The sequence below is a fragment of the Scomber scombrus genome, chromosome 19, assembly GCF_963691925.1.
Source record: "Scomber scombrus chromosome 19, fScoSco1.1, whole genome shotgun sequence".
In the NCBI taxonomy this organism is placed as follows: Eukaryota; Metazoa; Chordata; class Actinopteri; order Scombriformes; family Scombridae; genus Scomber; species Scomber scombrus.
This window is the reverse complement of record NC_084988.1, coordinates 3,442,033-3,469,532: the sequence shown is the minus strand read 5'-3', so window position 1 is coordinate 3,469,532 and position 27,500 is coordinate 3,442,033. Positions and strand designations below refer to the sequence as shown.

The following is a 27,500-nucleotide window of genomic DNA, read 5'->3' as shown; positions in this document are numbered from 1 at the left end:
ATACCACTGCCACTACTGCTACTATGCGTGTTTGTTTCCAGCAGCTCTGTCGACACGTTGCCACGGTGACCGTAACCGGACAAAACTAAAAAGAAAAATGTAAAATATGCAGTGTTGATAACAAAGCAACTGACTCAATAACAGGAAGTGAATCACGTTTGGGAGTACAAGGCCGGATCCAGTTTTAGTGGCAGCTGGACACGAACACTGACGTGGAAATAAACTCAATTTTTTTCTCCTTTCTCCGATAGACTTTTTTTTTTTTCTTAACACTGACTCTGAGCTGGTTCGTGACACTAGTTAGTTACTGATTATTATGGTCTTTACTGTAGGTAATCAACTAATTTAAGTATTTATAACTTGATTAATGCTTTACACGCACAAACATAAACATCAGCTTTGTTTGGAGAAGCTTCAGGACAATAAAATATGTTAAATTAAATCAACATTTATTAATATTAGTCAAGAAATTATCCAATTACGACACATGTAAGACCTTAAAAGGAATTTCTAAACAGGGTGAGCTGGATGTAAATCAGCTTTTAGGGTATTTGCTGTCACTTTTATATTGTTTTTATCAAATGTTTTATATATTTTATTAAGTTTTAAGCAAATTCAATGTTTGAGATGAATTTTCTTTCTAGGATGAAAAAAGTTAAAGTTGATAAAGCAGATGGATAAACTCTTACATCATGAGAAATATACCGACTTGTTGTCCTGCGAAGAGTAAGTTAGGATCAATATTAGCTTTAAAATTTATTATAAAGACTTGAAACAAGCAGGAAAAGCTCACCCAACTCTGTCAAAGGTGCATTAAACTATAAAGCTGTCCACATTGTTTTAATGAGTTTAAACTGAGCGACCTCATCAGAGTATTCCTTTAAAGAAATAAGACTTAAAATCAGGAAATTGTTAATAAGCTACGCAGGAATAAGGAACGATGATGATCATGTGACAGGTGAGCTTTTTCTAATCAAGTCACTTTTATTTATTTAAGCACCAAACCACAAAGGAAGTTATCTCAGAGCATTTTCCACATAGCTCCACACTTTAGTCTTTAATTTACAGATTCCTAACTTTCCTCCATGTCACTTAGCAACAGTGTGAAGGAACAATGGGAAGAAACTGGGCTCAAGGTGAGCGGCCGTCTGCCCTGACCGGTTGGATTGAAGGAGAGAAAGAGAAAGAGAGAGAGAGACGGAGGGCTGACGGAGACGGAGACACATTCTCTAAATGTCCTCCGACTTGCTCCGACACGACGGTGAAAACATGAGTTGCATGCGAGTTACAGAACTGGTTTTCTATCCTCTGCTGCTGTGAGCGATCCTCTTCAGTCCTGCTGCAACACGTCGGCTTCTCTAAACGTATATATTTATAATTAACTGTCAATCCAGAGAAGAAGAAGAGGAGGAGGAACACTGACACGTTTCCTAAAGCTTTAGATAAACGTTACTTAATTAATAATTATTCACTTATGATCTTTGTCTTCTTCAGCTATTCACTTATGATCTTTGTCTTCTTCAGCTATATAAACAGTAACTTCTGTGTTCGGGGGGATGGGTGGGTGGATTCATGTCATGCATATACGTCTTCTACACTTCTTCTTTATGTGGAAACACTTTGAAAACCAATAAAACATATTTACAGAATAAATAAATAAATAAATGTTACTTCAGGTCTTTTATAATGATTCTTGCATTGTAATTGTTACATTAAAGCATTTTATGATGTAACTTTTCTTACTTATTTTATGTAAATATAATCGATTCAAAATGAGATTTTCAGTAAAATACCAAAACTAAGGATTCGAGTTTTCCAAATTGGGATGAAAAAGGACAAAAGTCACAAAAAAAAGGTCAAATTTAAAGCTTTATTTATACTTCTGGGTGGAATCCTGTACTGTTATGAGCATTATATTATATTATATTAATACTTATACGCTGGTGTATCGGAGTCTTGCTTATAAATAGATATAGAAGATATATAGGATATATAAGGGTAACCCTTTATCCCCTCTGCTGTCCGACTGCTGAACAAATCTATATGAGGTTCAGTTGTATCTGTATGTTATTGCACTGTGCAGTTGGATACTGTAGTAATGCATTTTTTATCATTTAGAGCTTGTATATGCTTCCTCTTAATGAACTATTTATTGGACTATAGGGCCTGCTGACTTTGCACACTGATCTTGCAGCTGCCAACTCTTCTTCTTCTTCTTCTTTCTTCTGTCTTTTATCTTGTTATTTATGTGTACGAGTATGTTGTGGTGCAAGCTGTCAAATGAATTGCCCTGAAAGGGATTAATAAAGTTGTTTTGAATCTTGAATAGATATAATAAATAGAATCACTGACACATGAGTTTCGCTGTAAAATACCAAAACTAAGGATTTGAGTTTTCCAAATTGTGATGAAAATAGGACAAAGTCACTAAAAAAAGTCAAATTTAAAGCTTAATTTATGCTTCTGTGTTGAATCCTTTACTGTTATTAGCATTTACGCCCGTGTCTCTGTGTCGCTCTGCAATTAAACCATCAAAACGTGAGTTGGCGATGAGGTTTCTATGTCATTATATTGAGTTTCTTTCAGGGTTTTTCGTGTACTTTAAAAGACGACGACTGAAACAGAGCAGATTGTTGGAGTTGGAGCTTATAAATGTTACTTTTACTTAATTTGAAAATGGAGAATCGGACCGATCACAATGACACATGAAGTATAAATCATCCTAAGCAGCCGCAGCCCAAACGTTTAAATCTTTCTAATATGCTACCTCGCTGTGCTCTCGTCTTACCTTGGTGAACTCAGGCTGCTCCTCTCCCTTCCACAGGTCCTGCTCGTAGTAGTACAGCCCGTCGTTGATAGCTTTGGCCAGGTCGGTGGTGAGCTTGGCTCGGGACTCGTGGTTTCCCGTGCGGTCGCCGCCGGGATGCTTACGGACGTACGGCGGTGTCTGGGTGACGATGAGGATCTTGTTGACGTCCTGGTCGTCCATCTCGTAGTCCGAATCGTCGTCGTCTGACCAGTCGGTGAATTTGTTCTTCCTGGGCGCCATCTGCACCATCTCCTCGTCAAACATGAAGTCCAGCTCCTCTTGGTCGGGCTCGGCCTGCTGAGGTCGGCGGCCCGCTGGAGGATCCTCGCTGCGCTCCTGGGAGGGGCACAGAGGACATGATGTCATCGACAAACAAAAACACTGAACTACAGGAAGGGAACAGTCAAAATGAACAAGTTTAACATTTAATATTGTTCCATAATGTTGCTGCTTTCAGTGTTTTTACATAAAGAAACTCTAATCATTAAAATCCAGCAAAATCCAGCAGAAATTTCTCATCAAAAAATAGAAAGATTGGCCTTAATTTAGGTTAAAAAGGAATAAACTCTTTTCTTTATTTCAGTGAAGTTGTTTGTTTAAAGAAGAGAGCGTCATATTCAGAAAAATCCAACATAATAAGTGGCTACTTGTCACATATCTCAGATGGAGAAAGTCCCACATTGAAAGGCTAAAATGGATCTAAAAAACTGTCAAATACTGAAAGTCGACATTGAATGTGTAGTCAGATTTGTAATCCTGTTTTATATAATATTATTCTACTTTATTTATTCTTTAAATCAGATAGTTTCCAATTAAAATCAACATTTTGTCAGCTCTCATTGCTCTCTTTATTTTTCATTACCGTTTTCTTTTTATTTATAATGAGGTTTTCATGTTTTTTGATTTTATGTTTTAATGTTTACACTTTTTACTGTTTAATATTTTGTGTTTATATAAAGCACATTGACTTACACCTGTGTATGAACCTGCATCTGTGGCTTTCAGGCTTGAATATAAGCTTAACATCAAACACTTAATACATAAAATATAAGAAATTTGGCTTCTTTTAGTTCGATGAAAAACCTTAAACTGTATTTTAAATGAGATATTTAAAAAAAAGTTTCACCAATCTGCAACAAGTACGAATTATAGAAGATGAAACCATTTCTTAAAGTGTGTTTGAGTCTCTAAACTAAAGGATGAAAATAATAATTATTGTCATTATAGATTAACCTGCAGATAATTCTCTTCAGTTAATCGAACGTCAGAAAATAGCTAAAAATGCTCATCATGATATCCTGGAGCAAAAGATGATGTAACTAAATATTAAACTTATAGTCACGACCAAAACAGCAACATATTCCTACATTTCAGAGCCTTGAACCTGCAAATATTTGGGTTTTTTTGTCTTAAAAAATTGCTTCAAAATTTATTCAGTTATCAAAATAGTTGCTAACTAATATTCAGTCAATCCACTAATCAGGTGTCTAATCTAAGCAGATGGATTCATGATTGAAAAAAAGGAGATAATAGTTCAATAATGAAGCCACACTGATTAATAAAATCACATTTCTACCAACAAACTACCAATATTATGTTATAAAAGGTCATATGTGGGAATGTGCTTTACAGTAATTTAAACTGTACAGTTCGTATTACGCAATGACTTTCCAGGACTTTTTTTTTTTTCCCTCTTGAAATGTGAGATAAAGGTTTAAAGAACAAATAGAGCTGATAAATAACGAGGTTAAACACATATGGAAAGTGCACCACAGGAGAGTCTGACAGTGAGTGAGAAGTGAGTGAGCAGCAGCAGGAGGAGGATGATGATGAGGAAGAGGAGGAGGAGGAGGTGTGATGGGTGGCTTAGAGGAGTACTCAACTGCAGAGGGGAGGAGGTCAGGTTGAGGCTCCGAGGGAGGAGAAGGGGCGACGACACACACGTCAACAGTGACATGCTGCCGGCGAAAGATGAAGGGACAGACAGGAGGGTGAAAACACACACACACACACACACACACACACACACACACACACACACACACACACACACACACACACACACACACAGGAAAAGAAACTTAATGAGAAAACAGGAAGAAGAAAAAAGGGGGATGACGGAAGAGATGAAAAGCCCTGAAGCATCAGTGTTGTAACACTTCCTGTAGTTCAGTACCTTCGCCTTCCCGGAGGGCTGTCTGTGGCGTTTCTCCACCTGGATCCAGGCGTCGGGGGCGGGGGCATCTTTGGAGGCGTCTGCGTCGGCGGGGAGCGACCCCTGGCCGGAGGAGGAGGAGTCGGGCTCGGCCGAGTCCTGAGGCTGCTCGGACTCGGCAGGAGTCTCCTTCGATGAGTCTGAGAGGACAGAGCAACACAGACACTCAGACAACCTTCAGACACGCTTTAAGATCACACATCACGCTGTCAGCTCACGTTTAGCTGCTCCAGTCTGACACGCTGCGGAAAATTCAGCATTGTCTAACACTAAACAGCAAGATTACACACAGAGGAGTTAATATACATGAGTATTTGCATTTTATTAGTTCCTCCAGTTTGCTTTTCTATACTGAAAACATTAATATTCATGTTTTTATGAAGCTCAGATGCAAATTATAAGCAGAATAAAGCAAAATTGCAACTAATTTATGTATTTCTGTCACTGATTAATGTGCAGATTATTTTCTTCATTAATCATAACGTCTATAAAATTACAGAAAAAGTTATGATTTCATGGAGTTAAAGGCCCAACGGTCCTTAAACAGCTGCACAGTTCATCATTCATAACAAAGAAAAGCATTAAATCATCACATATGAGAATCTGAACACAGCAAATATTGAGCATTGTTGATAAAAAAAAGAAAATAAATCTGCAACAATCTTTATAATTGATGAAGCATTTCAGTAATTTATGATGTAAAAATGTTTATAAAATATTTTTTTCAAGCTTTAAAATGTGAATAAATGCTGTTTTTCTTTCTTCAACTGTTTTCTTGTTTGTCTAATAAAATAAAAACAATTTGAGGGCACTGAAATGCCTTCTGGGAACTGTGAAGAACTTTTTTTAAAATTATTTTCTGACATTTTATTAACCAAAAAATATATCTATTAATTGAAAAAAGAACCCATATATTAATAAATGTTGAAAATAATCTTGATTTGCACATTGATTATTTAAGAAAAGCAGCAAATCCTCACATTTGAGAACCAGGAAACTGAATATTCTGCATTTTTACTTGAATAATTATTAACAAATTGTCATAACTGTTAAATAATCCTTTTAGCACTAGTTCATACTCTTCAATAATTAACTCCTGTTTACAAATAATCAGTAATTAATATCTAACATGTTTAAATTATGTAAGGAAAAGACTAAAAGCTGCTTTCAGTATTTTCTTCTTATTCTTAAAAAAGGTAAATAAAGTCCGAACACTTTGGACTCGAGCACAATACTCGTTAAGCAAATCAATTAATTGTTGGTTTTGGTCTTTTTATGAAATCTATTGATATCCAGCAAGACGACTTTTACACTGACCGGTCTTTGCAGGTTGATCGTCTTTGATCGTCTGTCGAGGAACGAACTCGGGACAGTTGATGAGCTGAGAGAAGTCGGTGCGAGGGGAACCGACGACGGTCGGCACGGCGATGGGCCAACGCTCCGGGTCGGTTTTACAGCGAACTTTGTCATCGATCAGCTCCACCTCCGTGCTGTTCTTCATAGCCTGGAGAAGAAGAGGAAGACACACACACATCATCTTACTGCCAAATCCCAACTTTGAACATCTAAACTTGAAGATTCAGCTGATAAATTGGACCAAAAACCTCGATATCGAAAACAATATTATAGGAAAGACTATTGATGCTTTCACAAAATACAGTTTTTTGATAAATAATCATCAGTAATGTGGATATAATGACAAAGTGTGTAAAAGGCAAATAATACAACAGCTAAAACAGTCAGAAAATGACATTATTTTGCAGTAACGCCGCCTTTAAAACCAGGAAAAGACATTTACGCCACATCATGTTATCACCACATGCAAAATCTAAGATGATATCTAGTCTCATATCACGAGTTTCAGTAAATGTTTGGTATGTTTGTCATTAAAGCTACAAGCTATAATTCATAGTAAGCATCTCTACAAATGTTATTCATGACCTTATTTCTCTCATTATGGGATTAAAATGAAAAAAAAACACTTTTATAGACATAAGAGACATGAAACACAAGCTGAAGTCAAACAGCGACAACTACATGACTAATTATAAACAGATACTTTGACTTGATTGATTGATTGATTGATTGATTGATTGATTACCTCCATGATGAGGCTGATGTCGGTGGTGAGCGCCTGGACTCTGTGGAAGCTGGCGATGAGGGAGATGGGGAGGAAGCCCTGCACGTCCATCTTTCTCCTCAGGAAGAAGTCTCGCTCCAGGTTGTGGAGGCTGAAGTAGTATTCACTGCAGAGGAGGGGGGGGGGGGGGGGGGGTAACATCAGATTATACATTTAGTTTAGTTATGTTTTGGATCGATATCAAGTAAAAAAAAAATCATGTTTCTAGTCAGCGATAGGTATAAACTGCTTGTGAACAGCTGTATAATTTGTGGTAATGGAGGAGCTTTGTCGAGACTGAGAAAATAACCCTCCAGACGTCATCGTGATGTCATTTCTGCGTGGATTCTGGTGGAAATCTGTAACCAAAATTGGAGGTTAAGGGTTTAAAGTACGGTGGTGTTTACTGGTGGAAAGGCTCTAACTAATGACGCTGCAGCGCTTCCCGTAAGTTGACTTCTTTTGAGGAGACTCTGCTGCACATTTCTTCATTATCTATTTAGGACTCTTTTGCCTATAAATCACTAAAATGGGCTCCAACATTTCTCTCCAATCTTTTGCAACCACATGGACCATGAAGGACACTCTGCTGCTGACCAGTCGATTCTAGTTCTGCCAAAATCCAGGTTGAAGCACCGAGAGGGGGGGGGGGGGGGACCGTGCATTTGCAGCTGTAGCCCCCCAAACTCTGTAATAAGCTGCCTCTGCATGTTAGGCTGGCCACTACACTACTATGTCTTTAAACACATTTTTATTCTATGGCTTTTACAGGGTATTTACACGTTTTTTAAGTACAAATTTAATGACTTTTAAGGTCTTTTTAAAACCTCTTTAAGTAAGAAATAACACCATTACTGCCACTAAAGAATACGACAAATTAGACTAACTTATACTTTAAGGCTAAATCAAATATCATGATACCAAATACCTCAATATCGATATTTTGACAGTATTGTCGGGATGACTATCAGTGCTTTATGATAAATAATCATCAGTAATGAGGATAAAGTGAGTAAGTGGATAAAAGCAGATAATAGAAGAAGTTTGTTAAGCTCAGAAAAGTTACATTTTTACTTTAATGCAGCCTTTAAAAGCAGGAAAAGACGCTTATTCCATTTCATGATATTAAGATATTCAAAATCTAAGACTATCCATCTATAAAATATCACAATATAGATATAATATTGATTTATTGCCCAGCCCTAGTAAACACAGTTAGTGAGTTTAACATAAAAAAATAACGTTTTCATGTATTAAAATCGCTAGGCAACCAGTGGTGGAGGGTAATTGTTCAAGTAAGTACTCAAAGCAACTGTTGTACTCATTTATAATATATTATGAGATATATAATAATGCAAAAGCAGGATTTTACTGCTGTAGTGGGTTGAAATGGAGCTGAAGTCATTTATATAGAACTGCAACTAATTATATACTGATTATATTTTACTTTAATTAATAAGTTGATCGAGAAATAATCAGAAAATAATGATAATAATGATAAATAACATAAACTGAACACACATAATTACATTCAAATCACATTTAATGCCTTAACTCCTATAATTTCAGACATTTTTAGATCTTTAAATATCAAAAACTAAATTTTAAAGACTTTTTTAAGAGCAGCACATATTAAAAAAGTTCTCATTAATCTTGCTTCTTGACATCACCCTCAGGTTTTTAAGACGTTAAGAGTTTTACTGTAACGAGCTGTCAGTTCATCTGCCGTCAGACTGTTTAATGTGCTGAAGTAATGTCCGTGGTTTTATTTTAGACTGCGTGCTCTTTACACAGGGTTGTTTTTTAAGGTGTTATATATATTTAAGATTTTTCTTTTAGATGCTGCAGTGCACTTTTTCACACTGTTTTTGCTGTGTTGCTTTTATGGTTTTTGATTGTTCAGCACTTTGGTCGACTGCTGCCGTCGCTGATATTGACGCTAAAATGAGATTAGCTGGTCCACCTGACTTTAAGCTTAACTCCCTTCAGTCTTTTTTTTTTTTTTTTAAAGCTGTTGTTTTTAAACACCAGACGAGACTTTTCTTGGTACTGTACTTTTACTGCCATACTGACATTTTCCTCCAACCACACACACACACACACACACATTACACTTTTCCTTAAAGGTGAATTTACTCCCAATGGTTCCCCTCGGCAACGGCACAAAGGCCGACTCACGTACTGTAACAGCGCTGCACAGAAGCTCCTACAAAGCTGTTTATTCCCGAATGAATGAATAAATAAATATTTAGCATTATTTTTGGCCCAGCAGCCCTAAGTTCTCTAATGTTAAACTTTGCTTGAATATAAAATTGGTCTAAAATTGGTATTATTAGTGTTTTATTTTCAGTCAGAATGATAATTACTAAATTATATCATATGTTTAAATTCTACTTTCAACACTTGATCGCTTCTCAACACGATTATTTTCATTATCAAGTAAATTGATGACTATTTTATTGATTAATTAGTCTATAAAACAACAGAAAACAAATATCTACCATATAATCCTAAAGCAAAACATGACATCATCAAATGTCCCCAAAATATTCATTTACTATTAAATACATGACCTGTAACAAATAAGAACCATAATATGTTTTATTCATCATTTCTTTTATTTAAATTACTTTTAATGGGTAACAGATTATTGGAATAGTTGATTAGATGCTTTAATGGTTATTTAATTAATCGCCATCGACTGGTTTGAGTCATCTTTTAAGAGTAAAATGCCAAAATTATTCAGTTTCATCTTCTTAAATGTGAATATATCTTAGTTTCTTTAGTCTTCTGTGACAATAACTGAGTATCTTTAAGTTATGGACTTAAAAAAAAAGACATTTGAGGACGTTGCCTTTGGCTTCAGTAAACAAATAAATGGACCAAACGACTTATTGATTCATTGAGAAAATAATTGACGGATTAATTGAGTCGTTAGTTGCAGCTCTGCTTTTGATCGACTAGTTGTTGCAGCTCTTCTGTGCCGCATGGACACATTTCAATCAATACTAAATAAGCACTTATGGTCAATACTCAGCGGTCGTTAAGCAACAGAGAGAAATTGAACTGTGTAATTTAATTTAATTATTATTATTTAAAGTTATTATTTTCCTTAAAAAACGCTTCTGTAAGCTTCAATAAATAAAGAATCTTCAGACTGTGGCACCAAAATCTTTAGACTAGAAAAGGTCTCACCCCCCATTACTTGTCACACTGTTTAAAGTCAACCAGACACACACACACACACACACACACACACACACACACACACACACACACACACACACACACACACACACACACACACACACACACACACACACACACACACACACTGTACATCAGCCTCGGCCTGCAGGCGGTGGCGGTTTGTCATTTCGTGTGGAGTAACGTCGGCCCAGTGAGCAGCCTGAATAACACGGAGGGAGACGAGAGAGAAGAAGACAAGAATTTCACCCCCCTCCCCGCCCTCTCTCTCCCCCCCCTCTCTCTCACCAATCCCCCCTCCCCTCCCCCTCCCTAATTCATCCCCTGTCCCCTCCAAGGCACTCGGGACTATATTTAGGAAGCTACCTCACCCTTCACTATTCTGAGAGTGCTTCTGCAACGAGGCCAGAGCTGTCAGTCAGTGACAGAGCGAACGCTGCCCCCTGCAGGCCACACCGAGCCCTGCAGCTGCTGCATCGACTGCACATGCTCAGTTCAGTCAGACATGTTTGACTCTGCAGGAATATAAACTAGATATGGAGAGATTATGGTTTAAAATGAACGGGAAGATTAAGGATAAATGGCTGAAGTTGTGTTTTATGCATCTTATTTAAGCTCTGGATGTTTTATGAAGTGTTGGTGAAGGAATAAAGTTGCACTACTGCAGCCTCGAAAAACTCAAAACGTTTTTCCCACAACACTCACATTTGGCGTTTGATGTATTCCTTAAGAAGCTTTTCGTCCACGGTGTACATCTGGACTTTGCTGCCGTCGTCGTAGTAGTAAACCATGCCGTTGCCGAAGTCCGTGGAGGAGTTGGTGCCGTCGGTCGACTGAGAGTCACGGTAATTCTGAGAAAACTCATAACGGCCTGAAAAAGAAGAACGAGATCGTAAAAGTGAGTTAAAAACACTAGATGCAGTGTTTAAATGTAGTATAGTGTCAGTTTTATTTAGGATGCATAGAGTAGTGTAATAGTGTGCACTGTTTGTCCTTTTAATGATTTTAAAGCAAATCATTATTTTATGCTGCAACCTTATATTTAATTCTCTATTGTAGTCTAGTTTTTATTTTATTTATCTCTATTTATAATTGTCTGTACTTTGCTTTTATTTTAATTTTTTTTATTATTAGTAGGGTTTTTTTTGTTTTTAATTTTATGTTTTAATGTTTCCATGTTTTTACTTTTATTGGGTTTTATTTTTATTTTCGAAATTGCATGTTTTTATATTTCCAATTCTTACTGTTAAATGTTTGTTTTATGTAAAGCACATTGAGTTGCCATTGGGTATGAAATGCGCTATATATAAATAAAGCTGCCTTTCCTTGCCTAAACTAAAGGAAAAAGTGACATTAAGTCCAAACTTCTCTATTTAAACATTATTTATTAAGCATGTTTTGTTATTCATTGAGAAGAAAACCTCCCAAATAAGAGTTGAATCTCACTCTAATGTCCCTCCTGGCTCCCTCACAGTTAAAGAGAGTGGTGAAAATACCAAAAAAATGTGTATTTATTCATCTCATATCATGCCTAACTTTAGTTTATTATAACATATCTGGTATTAAATGAATCTGTAGATGATTCAGATCAAGATAGCCTCAATTTTTCTACAGATGTCTCTTTTTGAGCCACAACAAAAAAGCCCTCGACAGACTATGTGAGCCTTGTTTTGGTCTTTTTTAGACCAGCCGACTGCCATAAATGCCTTTTTGCTGTGTCGTAATAACACACATTCTTTAGTGAACCCCAGGGAGAGTGGCTGCTGTTCAGTGCAATGACTAATAGGGATCCTAATCATCTAGACTAAACTAAACTAAACAGGAGGGAGCAGACAGTCATAAATGTGCACAAAAATATCAGGCTGATGGGTGAAATGCATGATCCCCTCCGAGCGTGATTGGTGGAGATAAAAAGTGTTATATTAATATTGTAGAGCTTTTATTGTAGACCAAAAGGTGTGTGTTTGATTTCCTTCCTGGACGAAAAACAATGAATTTAATTAATAAATGAGTAATTATGCTTTCTACATTAAATGTAATATAACAAAAGAGCCGGTATGATATTCACAACTCTGTATTGCTACTTAAAAATACCTTATTCTATATGATAGATAATATAGCTGGTGTTATTATACACTACTATAGCATTATGGGCTTTACTAATGCTTGATTCTTTTTTTAAGTAGAAAGGATTTAAAATATAGAGCATGCATATAAGGTAGACTTTCTTAATTTAGCCCTGAGTGGTCGTTGTGGTCGTGTTTTTCTGTCTGCACAGTTCTGAAACTCAGGGCAGAAAAAAGGCTGCTAAAAAAACATTCTTAGGTTCCTTAATATGTGCACAGGAATAATTTAAGGGTTAATTTTATCTATTTATAAGTCTGTCTGAAACTATGTGAAGTGTGGAGGGACATAAAAGTTTTGCTGCTGTCTTTCCAAGTAGGAGGATAAATAAAAACACACTCTCCACCTCTCTCCACACACACAATCTTAAAACCTAAACACTCACCTCGTCCGCGTCCTCTCCCGCGGCCGCGGCCCTTCCCTCGGCCTCGGACTCCTCCGCGGACGCTGCCGCTGTCGCTCCGCACGCTGGAAGTGTCGTCCCAGAAGTCGCGCTGTTGACTCCTCCAACCTGCGGACAGTGTCAAGTAGTAGCAGCGTTGAATATTACAGATAACGAAGATAAGTCGCTTTGCTATGGTAAGAGATCTAAGAGGACCTTTAAGGGATTGTTACAGGTGTGTGAACTGATTAAATATTAATTAATTTAGCAGCTGAACGCAAGCAAACTACTTTTTAGAAGATACAGTATGCTGAGTAAAAGTGTTTAAGTGAATGATATGAGAGGAAAATTCTAGTTTTTATTCCTTCTTTTGTGTTTAACAACCTGTTTTTTTGTGTCGGACATCATTCTGATTGATTTAATGCAGGTTATCAAACTCTAATTTGATTTCTGACTCAATAAATTAACATTATGGGTTTTTTGGGGCTAATAAATGAAGCAAATCTATCTGCAACTTCCTCTTAACGAGCGCTAATTTGGAGACAAATAATCTCAACAGCTGGCTCTCAAAAGGATGTAAAGACGTCGCAACTTTTATCTGATGTTTGCAAGTCAATCGAGATTCAAGTGTGCAAGATTTTATCCACACAGAACGACACGTTAAGTACAAGACGGACAAAAAAAAGAAAACATATGACAACGCTTACCTCATTCTCGAGTTGACTTGCTTTATTTATTTTATCTAATAGTTTTTAGAGCCACTGAACACCTGAATTATTACAGATTTAAATTAAGTGGGTGCAAACTACATTAAATATATATATAATAAGTTTTCAAGTCAAATATTGATGTTTAATTTAGTGTGTTCAACCTAATGTGATTATTTACCGACCTCCACCTGTAAGCTGAGAGATGAAAAACACTTTAAAATCACCTGTTTGATACAATAAAATGTTAAATAAATAAAATAAATGAACCTTTGAGAATAAAACTCATTTAAAACTCATCGAGGTGCTTTAATTTGTAGATTTAAAATCATGCTTTCATTTTGTGCCACGTGTATTAGTGCTTGCAGACATCACACACAGACAGATGGCAAGAGGAGGAGGAGGAGGAAAAAAAAAAAAAAGAAGCAGTGAGCAAACATGAAACGATAATCAGCGAGCAAACAAGCAGAACCAGCGAAGTGAAGAAGAAGAAAAAGAAGAAGTAAAACAAAAAAACAACAGAGAGACTGAAGATGGAGGACAGAAATCAGCTGGCCACTTACTCCTGTTGCTATCATGCGCTCTGCTATTATGGAGCGTGTGATTGGGCGACGTGGGGTCAGGCGAGTCGCTGTTGTTGGGGTCTGTGTCCGAGCGTGTCGGGCCGCCGCCGCCGCCGGGCGTCTTGGCGCCGCCGTCGTCCCGGGACACTTCCTCCAGCGGCAGAGAAACCCACTTACGTTTGTTACCTAGCGATGATTGCACAACCGAGAACAGAGCTTGAAGAGTTTTGCTCCAAAATAATTTAAAAAAACGCTGGAAATCCTTTTTAAAAGTTAATTAATCTGCGTCTAAAATTAAATAAAAACAAAACAAACTCCTTTATATGATGCTTTCATGGCAGCAACACATTTAAATTATTAATATGTTGAACTATGAAGAAGAAGAGAAGCTGTAAAGAAAGACGAAGAACTAATATTCATTATAGAGCCACAAACAGCTCGATATGATCTGATGTGGGACGGATCATTAAACAGAGGGAAGGAAAGAGGGAGGGAGCAAGGACAGATGGAAGGAAGGAAGGAAGGAAGGAATGAGGGAGGGAAGGGAGCAAGGACAGATGGAAGGAAAGAAGGAAGGAAGGAAGGAGGGAAGGAGGGAAGGAGGAAAGGAGGGAAGGAAGAATGGAAGGAAGGAAAGAAGGAAGGAAGGAAGGAAGGAAAGAAGGAAGGAAGGAGGGAATGAGGGAAGGAAAAGAGGACAGGAAGGAAGGAAGGAAGGAAGGAAGGAAGGAAGGAAGGAAGGAAGGAAGGAAGGAAGGAAGGGAGCAAGGACAGATGGAAGGAAGGAAGAGAAGACAAGACAATAAGGAAGAAAGGAAGGAAGGAAGAAAGGAAGGAGGGAATGAGGGAATGAGGGAAGGAAGGGAGCAAGGACAGATGGAAGGAAAGAAGAGAAGGAAGAGAAGACAAGACAAGAAGGAATAAAGGAAGGAAGGAAGGATGGAAGGAGGGAAGGTGGGAAGGAGGAAAGGAGGGAAGGAAGGAAGGAAGGAAGGAAGGGAGGAAGGGAGGAAGGAAGGAAGGAAGGAAAATAGGACAGGAAAGAAGGAAGGAAGGAAGGAAGGAAGGGAGGAGGAAAGGAGGAAAGGAAGGGAGCAAGGACAGATGGAAGGAAGGAAAAGAGGACAGGAAGGAAGGAAGGAAGGAAAAGAGGAAGAAGTAAAGTGGGCCGTATTAGGCGGGCCGGTTCTGGCCCACGGGCCTCATGTTTGACCCCCTGCTGTAAAGTCAAAGCTCTTCGTATAAACTGAACCACTGAGGAGAAATAAACCCTGCGGAGACTTTCTGACAAACGTTTATAAAGAAAACCTGAAATATTCAGAGAGTCAAGTTCTGGCTCGAAGCTGACAATCAATCAATCTTTCTTTCTTTCTTTCTTTCTTTCTTTCTTTCGGGGCATAAAGATCGAGTGATAACATGTTAGCAGCTGTGTGTAACTTGAGCCTGCTTTAATATTGTAAAGTACTGTAGGTAAAAAACAAAAAAGGGTCGCAACTAATAATTAGAATAATAATGGAATAATAGTTTGGTTTATAATACTTCAGGAATCAATAAACAATAAACACAAATATATACATTTACTGTCACATAAGACACATAAAAGCAGCCAATCTTCATAATTAAGAAGCTGAAACTGAAAAAAATGACTTAAAACAATTAATAAATTAGTTGCTGATTAATTCTTCTATCAATAAACTAAATCGATAATCAACTAACTGTTTCAACTCTTCTTACAAATGTTTAATTTATCCTCTAAATTAATCATTAAAAGGTTCAATGTGTGTAAAATTTTCCTTTTAATTAACTAAAAATGTAAAAAAAAGCCCCTTATTTTTTTAGCTCAGGAGGCAAAATTCTTACTTTTTGAACCTTTAATGATTAAATCAACAAATTCTGGTGAAATTACGACTATAATAAAAAAGTTTAAGTTTATTAATCACCAGAAAAATAACACATTTTGGTTTAGTGGGTCAAATTTTAAAGCTGAAGTTTAACAAAAGGTTTTCACTGATGTCCTGAAAAGTATAAAATGTCACTTTGATGTTTTCCTTTTTTAATTCGAATCATTTTAAAGACATAAAAACATCTTTCAGGTATTCTGAGATAAATGAAAAAGGGTGAAACTGCCTCTATTTAGTATAATAAGGAGTAAAGATGGATTATAACACATTATAATGTAGTTAAAAGCAGATAAATGACTTGTTTTTAGTGTTAATTAATATGTCTTACTTAGTTATTAAATGGTTATTATAGATTATTACAGGTGTTATACATAGAAAGTTTAGGGGGGTTATAAGTTGACAGGAAAATACTCACAAAAATATGTCAATGAAACGAGTGAAAAGTTGAATATTTTTTGCTTTTTTCTAATTAACTATTAGATGAATATTAAAAACCTGCCATTTGTAGTAAATGATTGTTTGTCGTCATGTTTTTTAATTATATAAATTAAGGTAAATATGAAGTTATGTATTTAAAATATCACATTTAACAGGTTTGTGCATCCTGGCAGAGTTACAGTCTTCTTCTTTTTAACCCTTACATACTTTTGACCCATTTTTTACATCCGAGAACTGTAAAAATATGATTTATTTTAGCCTGAAATATGATAACTTCCTTTAATGTGACCCAGAACATACAAAGAAGGAAATATATCAACTTTTTTAAAAAAATTCTGTAGCGTGTTTGACTCATATTTATCAAAAAACCTAAAAAATGTTAATTCTTCACATTTAATATAATATGAAATAGATTTGTTCTCCTGTTTAATGCAACATAGGACTATAATACAGTGTTTTTTTATATAGTTTATTCTCATAATAACTACATAATAAACTCTCTCTGCTCTCTGAAAGCTTCATTAAGGATTAATCATGTTTTATTTATAACTGATGAGGATTTTTATGAATGATTTATGGTTCAGAAGTTTAATATAAAGACTAATTATGAGAGGAAATACAGTATGTGAAGGTTTAAATCAACTCAAAACACATTTTATTCACTTTTTTTCCTCCCAAATTACATGTTTTAATCTCTTGGTGGATTAATCTCGTCTCATTTTGGAACAAAACTCTTCACTTCCTCCCTTCTTTTAGTCACTGATGAAGATTTTAAGTCTCTTATTCGGTTGCTGCCAGTTTTTTTTTTTACTATCTTTTTTAAATTAAAAAAATACATTTTTTAAAAAAAAGAAAAAAAAAGACAACCCATAAAGACGGGAGTAGAATCAGTAAAGAGAGACACGTGTTTGATTATAACAGCGAACCATGCACCAATCAGCACCAATCTGCACCAATCTGCACCAATCAGCGATAATCGGCATTGATCAATACAGTTATTAACATGCTGCCTTACTTGCAAAGAAATAAAATAAGGTACAAATCATCGCTGTCAGGTTAAATATACTCATACATTTTGGTTAAAGCTGATTTTTTAAGTCTGTAGAATCATTAAAAACAAATTAAATGATCTTAATTAAGGTATATTGTCACCTGACAGTGATGAAATGTGCATTATTCAAACTCAGCCGCTGTTATCAGGATGCTTTTTTTTCGACGACATGCTGTTGTTGTTTTTGTTTAAATGACTCAAGAACAAAAAAACACTCCTCACCCTCACCTCCTCTCTTCTTCAGGCCGGCGTTCTTGGCGTCCTGTCCCGCCTTGGACTCTCCGTCTTTGGGCAGCTCTCCCAGCGGGTCGGGCTGAGCCTCCTGGTTCTCTTTGCTCTCGCTGCCGCTGTTGCCGCCGCCGCCACCGCCGTCGTGGCTGCTCTCCGACTTCCTGTCCGGTCGCTCCCTCCGCTTCTCCTTGTCTCGGCGTGCGGAGGAGGAGGAGGAGGAGGTGGTGGTGGTGGAGGTTGAGGTGGAGGAGGAAGAAGAGGGAGGAGGAGGCTTCTTTCCGTTGTTGTTGAGGACATTTTGTTGTTGCTGGAGAGAAGGAGAGAGATCGTCTTTTAATTTATACTTTAAGGAGGAAGATTGAACTTTATGTGGCCTTTCTCTCTTTTTTAAGATTTGCTTGCATCTGCTCCTTCTGTGCAGATTTCTCCTTTTTACTTTGACGTTAAGTTCAAGGCCTCAAAATGAATCATGCACCAAAAAGTTCAATCTCACATCAACAAATGAGTCATTTCTGCTGCTTCTGTGTCAGTAAAAAAAACTTTAAATACAGTAAAGATTGTTCATTTTAGTCGGGAAATGTTTAAATAATAATAATAATGAAGCACTTTAAAAAGCTTTCCAGGAAACTTCTTTTTCTTACATCCTCAAATTATAAAAAAGGAACTAAGTTAAAAAATGAACTCTTGCCCTATAATTTTTTTCTTCCAGCTTTTAATCGTCTACTCATCACTAGAAACATCTTCACTGATACATTTTGGTTTATTGGGTCAAATTTTAAAGTTTAAATTTAACATGTATAACTTTTCACTGATGTCCTAAAAAGTTTAAACTGTCACTTTTGTGGTTTTCTTTTTTATTTCAGATCATTTTAAAGATGAGAAAACATCTTTCAGCCACTTTTAAGTAGATGAAAAAGGAGCACAGATGGTTTATATCACATTATAATGTACTTATAAGCAGATAAATGACTTTTTATAGTGTTAATTAATATGTTTGACTTATTCATTCATTCCATGTTTATACAGCAGCTTTCATTTACATGTTCCCACAGGTGTTATTATTTAAAAAAAGACTTATTAAATGTTTTAAACGCTAAACTGGGGGGATAAAAGCACATTTTTACCATTTAAAAACCTTAATTTAGAGAATTTTACATGTTCAACCTCATTAATTGTATGTTTTTATGGTCTTTGAGTTTTATTCTTGTGATGAACTTTGTGTATTATTATTATTATAAGTAGTAGTATGTTGTAGTAGTGTGTTCAGGGCAGCTATAATGATTAAAAACAGACTGATACTCGATGTAGAAACACTGGAAGTAGACTTTATGTCATTGTGGCAGAAATTAAGCATCATTTTTTTGGTACTTAAGCAGCACGTTACGGTTGCTTAGAGGGTCTTTCGTCAGTTTTTCTGTACAATAAAATGTGGATTTAACCGTTTTTTGTATTACAACACTCATAAATTCTCAACATTGCTGGAAGTCTTTTAGTCTTTGCTCCACCTAGTGAGCAGAAGTCAGATGAGCCGTTTAGTTTGGACCGGTTTGTTTAAGTGAAAACGGGGGCAGAAAGTAAACAAGACGTGATTCAACAAGCTTGTCTTCTTAAAACACACACACACACACACACACACACACACACACACACACACACACACACACACACACACACACACACACACACACACACACACACACACACACACACACACACACACACACACACACACACACACACACACACACACACACGTCGTACCTCTTTGGCCAGTTCACCAGGTGTCGGCCAGTTTGTGATGTCACTGAAATCACTTGACTGTAAAATAGAAGAAAGAAGAAAACAAAGATTAATAACCAGACGCATCATTTTAAGCCTTCACAAGTCAGTCAGGACTCATTTTAAATCATTTTAAGGTTCAAGTGTCCTTCTGGGTAGAAACTAGCGGGGAGGAGAAAAGGAGGTCAGTGCTCCGTCTGTGGGGAAACTGCAAACAACGACGACAAACAGGCCGAGTCACTTTCCACCGCTGTGTGAATGTTGTAAATTTGGACAACCTGATATGAGATCAAGGTTAACAGACGACGAGGGTTTACGCTAAAAACACTCAGAGCTGCACAGAAAAGGGGGCGGGGAACCTAAAAAACTGTAAAAATGATGTTTAAATTACATTAAAACAGTATAAAAAGATCATTTATTGTGTTTTTGATGCAAAAAGGTTGAAACATACTTGATTTAACTCTTGATTTAGTCATTTTTTATAGTATTTTAAGCAAATATGTCAAGTATTTGCAGGTTCAAGTTTATAAAAATGAGAATATTTGCTGTTTTTCTGTGTTTTTGACTTTTAATCAGACAAAACAAGACATTAAATAGGAGTATAGAGGATTATAACAAGCATTTTTCACTATTATCTTACATTTAATAGACTAAGTTAATCAAGAAAATAATTAGTAGATTGATCTTTAATGACAATAGTCGTTACTTGCAGCCTTAATTCAATCTTAATGGTATTTTGGATGTTAAATAACTCTCACTGATGCATGTTTAATGGCTGAAAACATGATTTTTTGACATATAAAATAAAGAAGAGTTGGATTAAATGTTTAAAACTGTGCATTTGTGTGTTTGTCAACTGATAAAAGCTGAAAATATAGTACATATAAAACCTGTTTAACTGCTGTATTTCTAACTATTACTGATATATAAAATAAAAGCATCAGAAAACATTAATAAATTGGATTTTTGGGGAGTTTTTTGTGACTCAAAGTGTTACCATAATGTCAGTTTATAGATTAACTGGCGACTAATTAACATTTGGATCATGAATTGTGCTTTAAAGAGGAATTACTTACTAAAAAAACAAGTTAACTGTGCAGGTTTGACCACTAGAGGCGCTATAGAGCAATGTGTTTTTATGACTGTGTCCCCATTTTGTTTGAATCTTGCAAAGAAGAAGAAGACGATGATGATGATGATGACTGCTCGATGGAAAAATAATGTAAGATTTTAAAATAATTGAAAAGTCAGCTTTACAAAAAATAACATTCATGATGTTTAAAATACGTAAATATAATGAATCTTTAACTATAACACATTAAAATATATATTATGTGTATTAAAGCTGTTAAAATTTGCTGTAACTTTGCTGTAAAATCATAAATCACTACTTTTTATTTAATTTCAGCTATATTATAATGTGATTTATGATTTTAAACTTAACTTTTATACATTTCTACTGTTGGAATTAATAATGCTGATTAATCTATAAGGTAAGAAACTGATCTAAATAGTTAGTTTTACATGTTTCTCTTTGATATTTGGTCTCATATGTGGAGTAAAGTTTGTTGCATTGAGGATTATCTTCAGTTTGATTATTATGATATATTATCAAATGTGAGGATTTGTTTATTTTGTCCGTTTATAAGTTGAATAAAGTTCCTTTTGGGCTTTGAGAACTTATAATGGGGCTGAAAGCTGAGAGTATCCATTGGTAAATTAATCATTTGTCATTTTCCAAACATTTTCTGGCTATAACTCGACAATCGTGCGGCTTTTTATGGCTTAAATTAATCTTATGAAATACTAATTAGAATATATTTACTTATATGAATATATACTTTAAGGTTTCACACACGAGCTTTGGATTTGAGGCCTTGTTTTGGGAGTTTTACCTACTATTTTATACCAATTAAAACATTTTACAGACAAAAATCATCCCATTATTATTATTATTGTGTTTTTTTATATATATAATGATCTCTATCATATCAGCGTGTGAGGCACTGTGCAGCTTTAGTGCAACATGTGACTTTGACATTGACCATGAAAATGTAAACATGTTGCATTCTGGGTAATTATGGTACAACGTAAGCAAAAAATCTAACGTGGGAAGGTTTAAACCTGTCAGCACAAGTTACATTTAATTAAATAATACATGAAAACACATTAAAAATGTACAAATTCACAGTATATGACGATTAAATATGTAAAATTAAATATCCACTCTGCTGATTCACTTACAGGCAACTCATTACATATTTTAAGCTAAATAAACTGTCTACTACTACTCATATTTCTTTCTTTTCTTAACTGGAACTTAAAATGATTTCTTATGATGGAAAAACTGGTTGGAAAAACAAACAGCAGCAGCTTAAAACCGGCTAAGATTCGGCTGGTTGGCAGATGTAAATTTCCCACGTTGCTCGTCAGCATTGTGGCAGAAGTTAGAAAAGAGAACGTGTTGGTTTATTTAGAGGAGAAAGAGAGAAAGAAAGAGAGAGAAAGAGAGAGAGAGAGAGAGAGGCAATTTCTAACTTGTTTTTCTAAGCAAAATTTGAAAAAAAACATCAAATTTTCACATTAACTGACATATAAAAACAACAGAACAAAAGTGGCAACATGTAGTTTTTATTCAGTGTTGCTTTGAGGTTAATTACGATATATTATCTCTTTTTTTTAGACATTTTATAAAGAAATATTCATTAAAAACACATAAAAAATAAAGTTAAAGATAAATTAATTACCTTGCTGGATTTTCTCGTCCTCGGCTTGCTGGCTCGGACGACTTTCAGAGCATTTTGTTGATCTGCGGATACAGAATCAATAGGTGACATTATTTATCACATTTAACAGAACCAAAAAAACACCTAAAAAAAAAAAAAAAAAATCCACGAGGGAGAGAGGGAGGAAGAGGAGGAGGAGGAAGATGGAGGGGGGTTCAGGTTGCTTGGTCTGGTATGTTGCTCAACATCAGAGTTAAAAGTCATCTAAACTCCAGCTGTTTGTGCAGCATTTAAATTTTCTGTCAGTGCAGTAAGAGTAAATACCCCTCCACCCCTCTCTCTCTCACTTTCTCTCTCCCTCCCTTGGGCGACCGAACTAGTTGAGGGTGTTTTGTGTGCACGGCCCGGCGGCGGCGGCTGCAGAGGCTGGGAGTGGCCCTCTGCAGCTCCGACAGTCCCTGGATGGTCGGTGTGATAAGAGGACGCAGAGTGCTTCCACATGAATGGGTGTATGCCTGACTGAGCCTGCAGACGACGTCCACCCAACGAGCTCAGTTGTACAGTAACACTGTAAAACGATGCCTGTGCACTTCAAATATAGCTCCCCGCACCCCCCTGCAACCCCCCCCTTAACTCTACAACCCCCCCCTCTAACTCTACAACCCCCACTGTTATGCTGTACCCTCCGACACACATTCACAACTCAAACTCAAGTTGGCTCCAGTTGACTCAAACTTTACAAAACTACGAATTAAAGTTACATTTTAAAGGAGCTACATGTGTATAAACTAAATTAACCAATCATCTAATTATCCAGCAATGAATCAGGAGTCTTATCAATACATTTATGAGCTGTTTTCTTAGTTATATAACAGTAATTGGTCAAATTGATATAGAATTAATCAATATAATTTGAATATCTGCTCATTATTAATTATTTTGTGCTGCACTACTGTAAAGTTTTAGAGGGAACATAAATTCACACATACATGTATATAACTAAAAATAATCCATATTAATAATCCAGCAATGAATCAGAAGTGTTATCAATACATTCTTGAGCTGTTTTATTAGTTTCAATACTAATTAATAAGACTGACAGAAAAAATAACTCAATATAATTCTAATATCTGCTAATAATTAAAGAGGTAATCCCGAAATTTAGTGCTACACTACTGTAAAGTTTTTAGGGGAAACAAAAACTTAAAGAATATTAACCCTCACATACTGTTCAGGGTCAAATGTGACCCCGTTTTTACATTTGAGAACAATAAAAACACACTAAATACTTTTATTTTAGCCTTTAAATTTGATGACTGCTCCTATTACAACCCAAAATATACAAAAATGAAAATATTTAAACTTTTAAATAACATTTAAGTACAACTGTGCACATTTTTGTTGAATTTGAGCTGAATACTGTTATATTCTTCACATTTAATGCAATTTATTGAGTTTATCTTCCCGTGTTTTATGTTTATAACAACATTAGGTTATTATTATAATTATTATTATTATTATTTATTATATAGTGTGATTGTAAATGTGTTTTCAGCACAAACAAAAAGCGTTAAAAAAAAGTAAAGACTAAACTCTGTTCTCTGAAATCTTCATTATGGATTAATCTCACATTGATCTGTGGCTGATGAGATATTCATGAATGATTTTGTTGTTGTGCTGAAGTTTTATATAGCGATTATTTTTTTAAGGGATTATTAAATATTTTAAGGGAATAATTAAGGGATCCTGGTAAAGGTCTGAATATGATCAGTCTGAGAGGATTAAATAATGGAGCAGATAAAGCTGAGTTATCCTCACTTTTAGTCTTTTAATATAAGTTAGTTTCTAATAAAACTCTATTTCCTACATTACCCAAAATGCAACTTGATGGCCTCTTCTTTTTTTCTTTTTTACACTCCTCCCTGCCTGATAATCAGCCACATCGTTCAAACAACAGGAGCCCATTTTGTTACGACGACGACGACTTTCTGTTATAAAGTTGAAGTCTGATGATAACACCGATTACATCACTGTGACATCACCGCGGTTATCCTGTCACCTAGGAAACGATGAGCGATTGGGAGCAATGATTAAAATTGGTGGATTTCCCCTTTAAGTGTTTTATGTTGATCGAGTCTTGTTAAGGCTATCGGAAAAAGTCGTTTTAGTGCTGAAACATTAGTCGATTAACCTTTTAATTTTATAAGTAATTAGTTGTTATAAGTTATTAATTAAGCAAAAACAGGCGATCATTTAGCGGTTTTAGATTCTCAAATGTGAGGATTTGCTTATTTCGTCTAATTTTTAAACATTTATAAGTTGAATAAAGTTCCTTTTGGGCTTTGAGAACGTATCATTATTATTATTATTATTATTATTTTTAAGAGCTAAACGTGTCGGTCGATCACTTTCCGAGCTGAAAAGCAAAATATTCTTCGGCTTATGTGATAGTATAAATTAAATTATCATATAATTTTTAGGGTTGTTTGGAATTAATGAGAACGGCAAAAAAAGGATTAAACTGAACGAGAAATTCTTAAACATCACGTTAGATGATCTATTTTAATATCAGTTAAAACATTTACAACCAATTTTGTCAATTAATAAGAAAAAACATCTTTATTTTAATCATTTTATGCTGTTGGTTAAATATTTTGTCTTGTGGAGCACTTTATGTATAAGAGGTGTTTTATAAATTCAACTTATTATCAATGATTGCTAATGACAAGAATTATTACGCGTTTAGTTGCAGCCCTAAAAAATAGTGGAAAGATATTTATATTTTCCCACAGAGTCAAAGGGAACGTATTCAGAGGTCTTTATTGTCCGACTAAATGTCAAAAACTCAAAATATTCTATTAAAATATTCATTTTCCAACCACATACGACACAGAAAGGTATGATCATCACATTTAAGAAGCTGAAACTTGCTAATTTGTGTCATTTTTGCTTTAAGAAATGACAAAAAACGACTAAAAATACCAAAATAGTCGCCGATTAATTTTCTGTCTATTAACTAATTGATTAATTGACTAATTGTTGCAGCTCTACGATGAACGACAGTCGATTAAACGTTTGTCAAATTTTTAACAAACAACTTTTCTGATATTCAAATAATCATTTTGATGTATTTTTAAAAGGTAAATGTGAAGCGTTTGCAGGTTGAAGCTTCGCAAATGTGACAAATTGAAGCTTTTATGTATTGAAGTTGAATATCGTTGCATTTCTGACTTTTAATCGGACAAAACTCAACATTCAAAGACGCCACTGTGAGCTTTAAAAAAATATTAGGCCGATAATGAATACTTAAACCTTTGTTGCAGCTCAAAACTAATAATTTAATTGATCCAAAGTAAATAAACTAGTAACATGTGAAGCAAAAAAAGAAGGAAATCTGACTTGTGACCAACCTCAATACCAGAAATGATCAGTTTCTTTCACGTTAAAGCTGATAAATGCAGTTTCACTTTGACATTCTTGACCTACTTTATGCATTTAGTGGTGTTAAAAATAACACACGGTCATCAACACATAGGCCACACATTGTATTTAAACTCTTTTAACATTCACACATTTGTATTTCATTATGATATCTTTATGCTTTATATATATGTGTGTGGATGGTGTGCTTTTGTTAAATAAGCCACAAGCCTCAAACTTCCCTCCTCCTCCTTTTTGCAGAACAAATAAAAAATATACTTGATTAGAATATATAACAATGACTTTACTTTTTTTTTTTTTTACAACCCCAGATCTACTTTAACACACCTCTGAAACCACCTTGTTCACACACACACATGCTTGTGCTTTTTCACTAGTGACAGTGGAGGAGCAAGGCTGGTGGGAGGAACTGCAGGCTGGCAGGCCATTGGACATGCAAAACGTGTCTTTACAGCAGCAGCAGGAGCGAGCTAGCTTCTCTCTCTCTCTCTTTATCTTTTAACTCCTCTATGCTTATGTTTTAGCTTTTTACATGACACTGATTCAACCCCTTTGCAGCTGATCCTTCATGTTGTATTAACTCACAATGACACTGTAATAAAAGGAGGGGTGTAAAAAGAAAGCAATGTGAGAGGTAGCTTAGTAGCAGCTAAAATGAAGTAGCAGTTGTCAGCAATCAACACGTGGTGCTCACACACATAGAGAGATGGAGGAGAGGGGGGGATGGGGGCACACACACAAAACATTTTTTTATACATATGCCACCATCAACACCTCCTGACACTCTCAGTATACTTAAAAGCACTTTAAATCAACTCTTAAATAAGCTCCTAGCTGTGACAAGACACAGGACACGTGTTGGAAGGAGTTTTGGAGAGCAGTGGATGTCATAAAATTAAATTTAAAAAAATATAATGTTCACCTTTCTCCTGGTTGTTGCTGATGTTGTTGCTCGGTACTCTGCCTGTTGTCCTCTTCGTCCAAGGGTTGACTTTAGGTGGAGGAGCCTCCACAACTTTCCTCTTTACCGTCTCAGCAGCAGAAGCAGCAGTAGCAGAGTCTGCAGCGTTGCTACTCTGCTCGTTTTCTTTGTCGTTTTCTTTGCATTTCTTGTTGTTGTGTGTGTCCGCTACCTCTGAGGTGTTAGTGTCCGCCAGATGTTTGTCCGAGCTTTTTTGCACAGCTGTTTCTTCTTGTTTTATACTGGTGTTGGTGTTAGGTTTCTTCTCGGACTTGTTGTTTTGATTGCTGCTGTCCTCCTTGTTTGCTGCTGCTGTCAAACCAAACTGAGTGCTCTCGACCTCGGTGGACATCCTGCTAGTTTCCTAACAGCACATACAGTGTTAAATCCAGGGTGAAGTTTTGGTCCTTTGCTCTCTTATCCCAAAAAAAAGAAGAGAAAAAAGTCGCGAAATAGGCAGCTCTGACCACATCCACAACTTGAGGTAAACAACTTTTTTTTCCTTTTCGGGGTTGGACCTCGTTTAGCCTCGTTAGCTTCGTTAGCTCCCCGAAGCTAACCTGTTAGCTCAAGGCTAGCGACCATGCAAGAAGTCAGCAGAGGAGCCTCCTTTTTTTTTCTTCTTCTTCTTTTTTTAAATGTTGTCCTTTCTTTCCCAGGATTGATCGTTTTTACACCATCAAGTAGTTTCCTCCGAGTGTGTAGTCGGTCAGGCTCTGAGCAGGGATCACTTGCTAGTTTGGTGTAACTTTTTTTTTTTTAAAGCAGCTACTACAGCGACCTCCTCTCTCTCTCTATCTCTCTCCTGCGCTCTCTCTCTCTCTTCGTCTCTGGTTTCTACTCCAC

The 27,500-nt window shown here is 36.0% G+C and overlaps 1 protein-coding gene across 5 annotated transcripts in view; it reads right to left on the bottom strand.

Moving 5' to 3' along the window:
* The window catches only part of larp1b (La ribonucleoprotein 1B), a 41,016-nt gene extending 13,572 nt beyond the window's left edge, over nucleotides 1-27,444 (bottom strand). For 2 of the 5 annotated variants that reach the window (XM_062440425.1, XM_062440427.1), the window contains exons 1-11: nucleotides 26,616-27,444; nucleotides 22,274-22,335; nucleotides 19,509-19,565; nucleotides 17,739-18,054; nucleotides 14,127-14,312; nucleotides 12,860-12,985; nucleotides 11,056-11,221; nucleotides 7,126-7,270; nucleotides 6,342-6,528; nucleotides 4,986-5,164; nucleotides 2,789-3,145 (exon numbers count right to left, since the gene is read on the bottom strand). In XM_062440425.1, the coding sequence (XP_062296409.1) occupies nucleotides 2,789-3,145; nucleotides 4,986-5,164; nucleotides 6,342-6,528; nucleotides 7,126-7,270; nucleotides 11,056-11,221; nucleotides 12,860-12,985; nucleotides 14,127-14,312; nucleotides 17,739-18,054; nucleotides 19,509-19,565; nucleotides 22,274-22,335; nucleotides 26,616-27,006 (2,172 nt within the window). In that variant the 5' untranslated portion in view covers nucleotides 27,007-27,444. The remainder of the gene's footprint in view (nucleotides 1-2,788; nucleotides 3,146-4,985; nucleotides 5,165-6,341; nucleotides 6,529-7,125; nucleotides 7,271-11,055; nucleotides 11,222-12,859; nucleotides 12,986-14,126; nucleotides 14,313-17,738; nucleotides 18,055-19,508; nucleotides 19,566-22,273; nucleotides 22,336-26,615) is intronic. The other 3 variants (XM_062440428.1, XM_062440429.1, XM_062440430.1) reach the window with 3 other exon arrangements.
* Nucleotides 27,445-27,500: the final 56 nt, after the last annotated feature.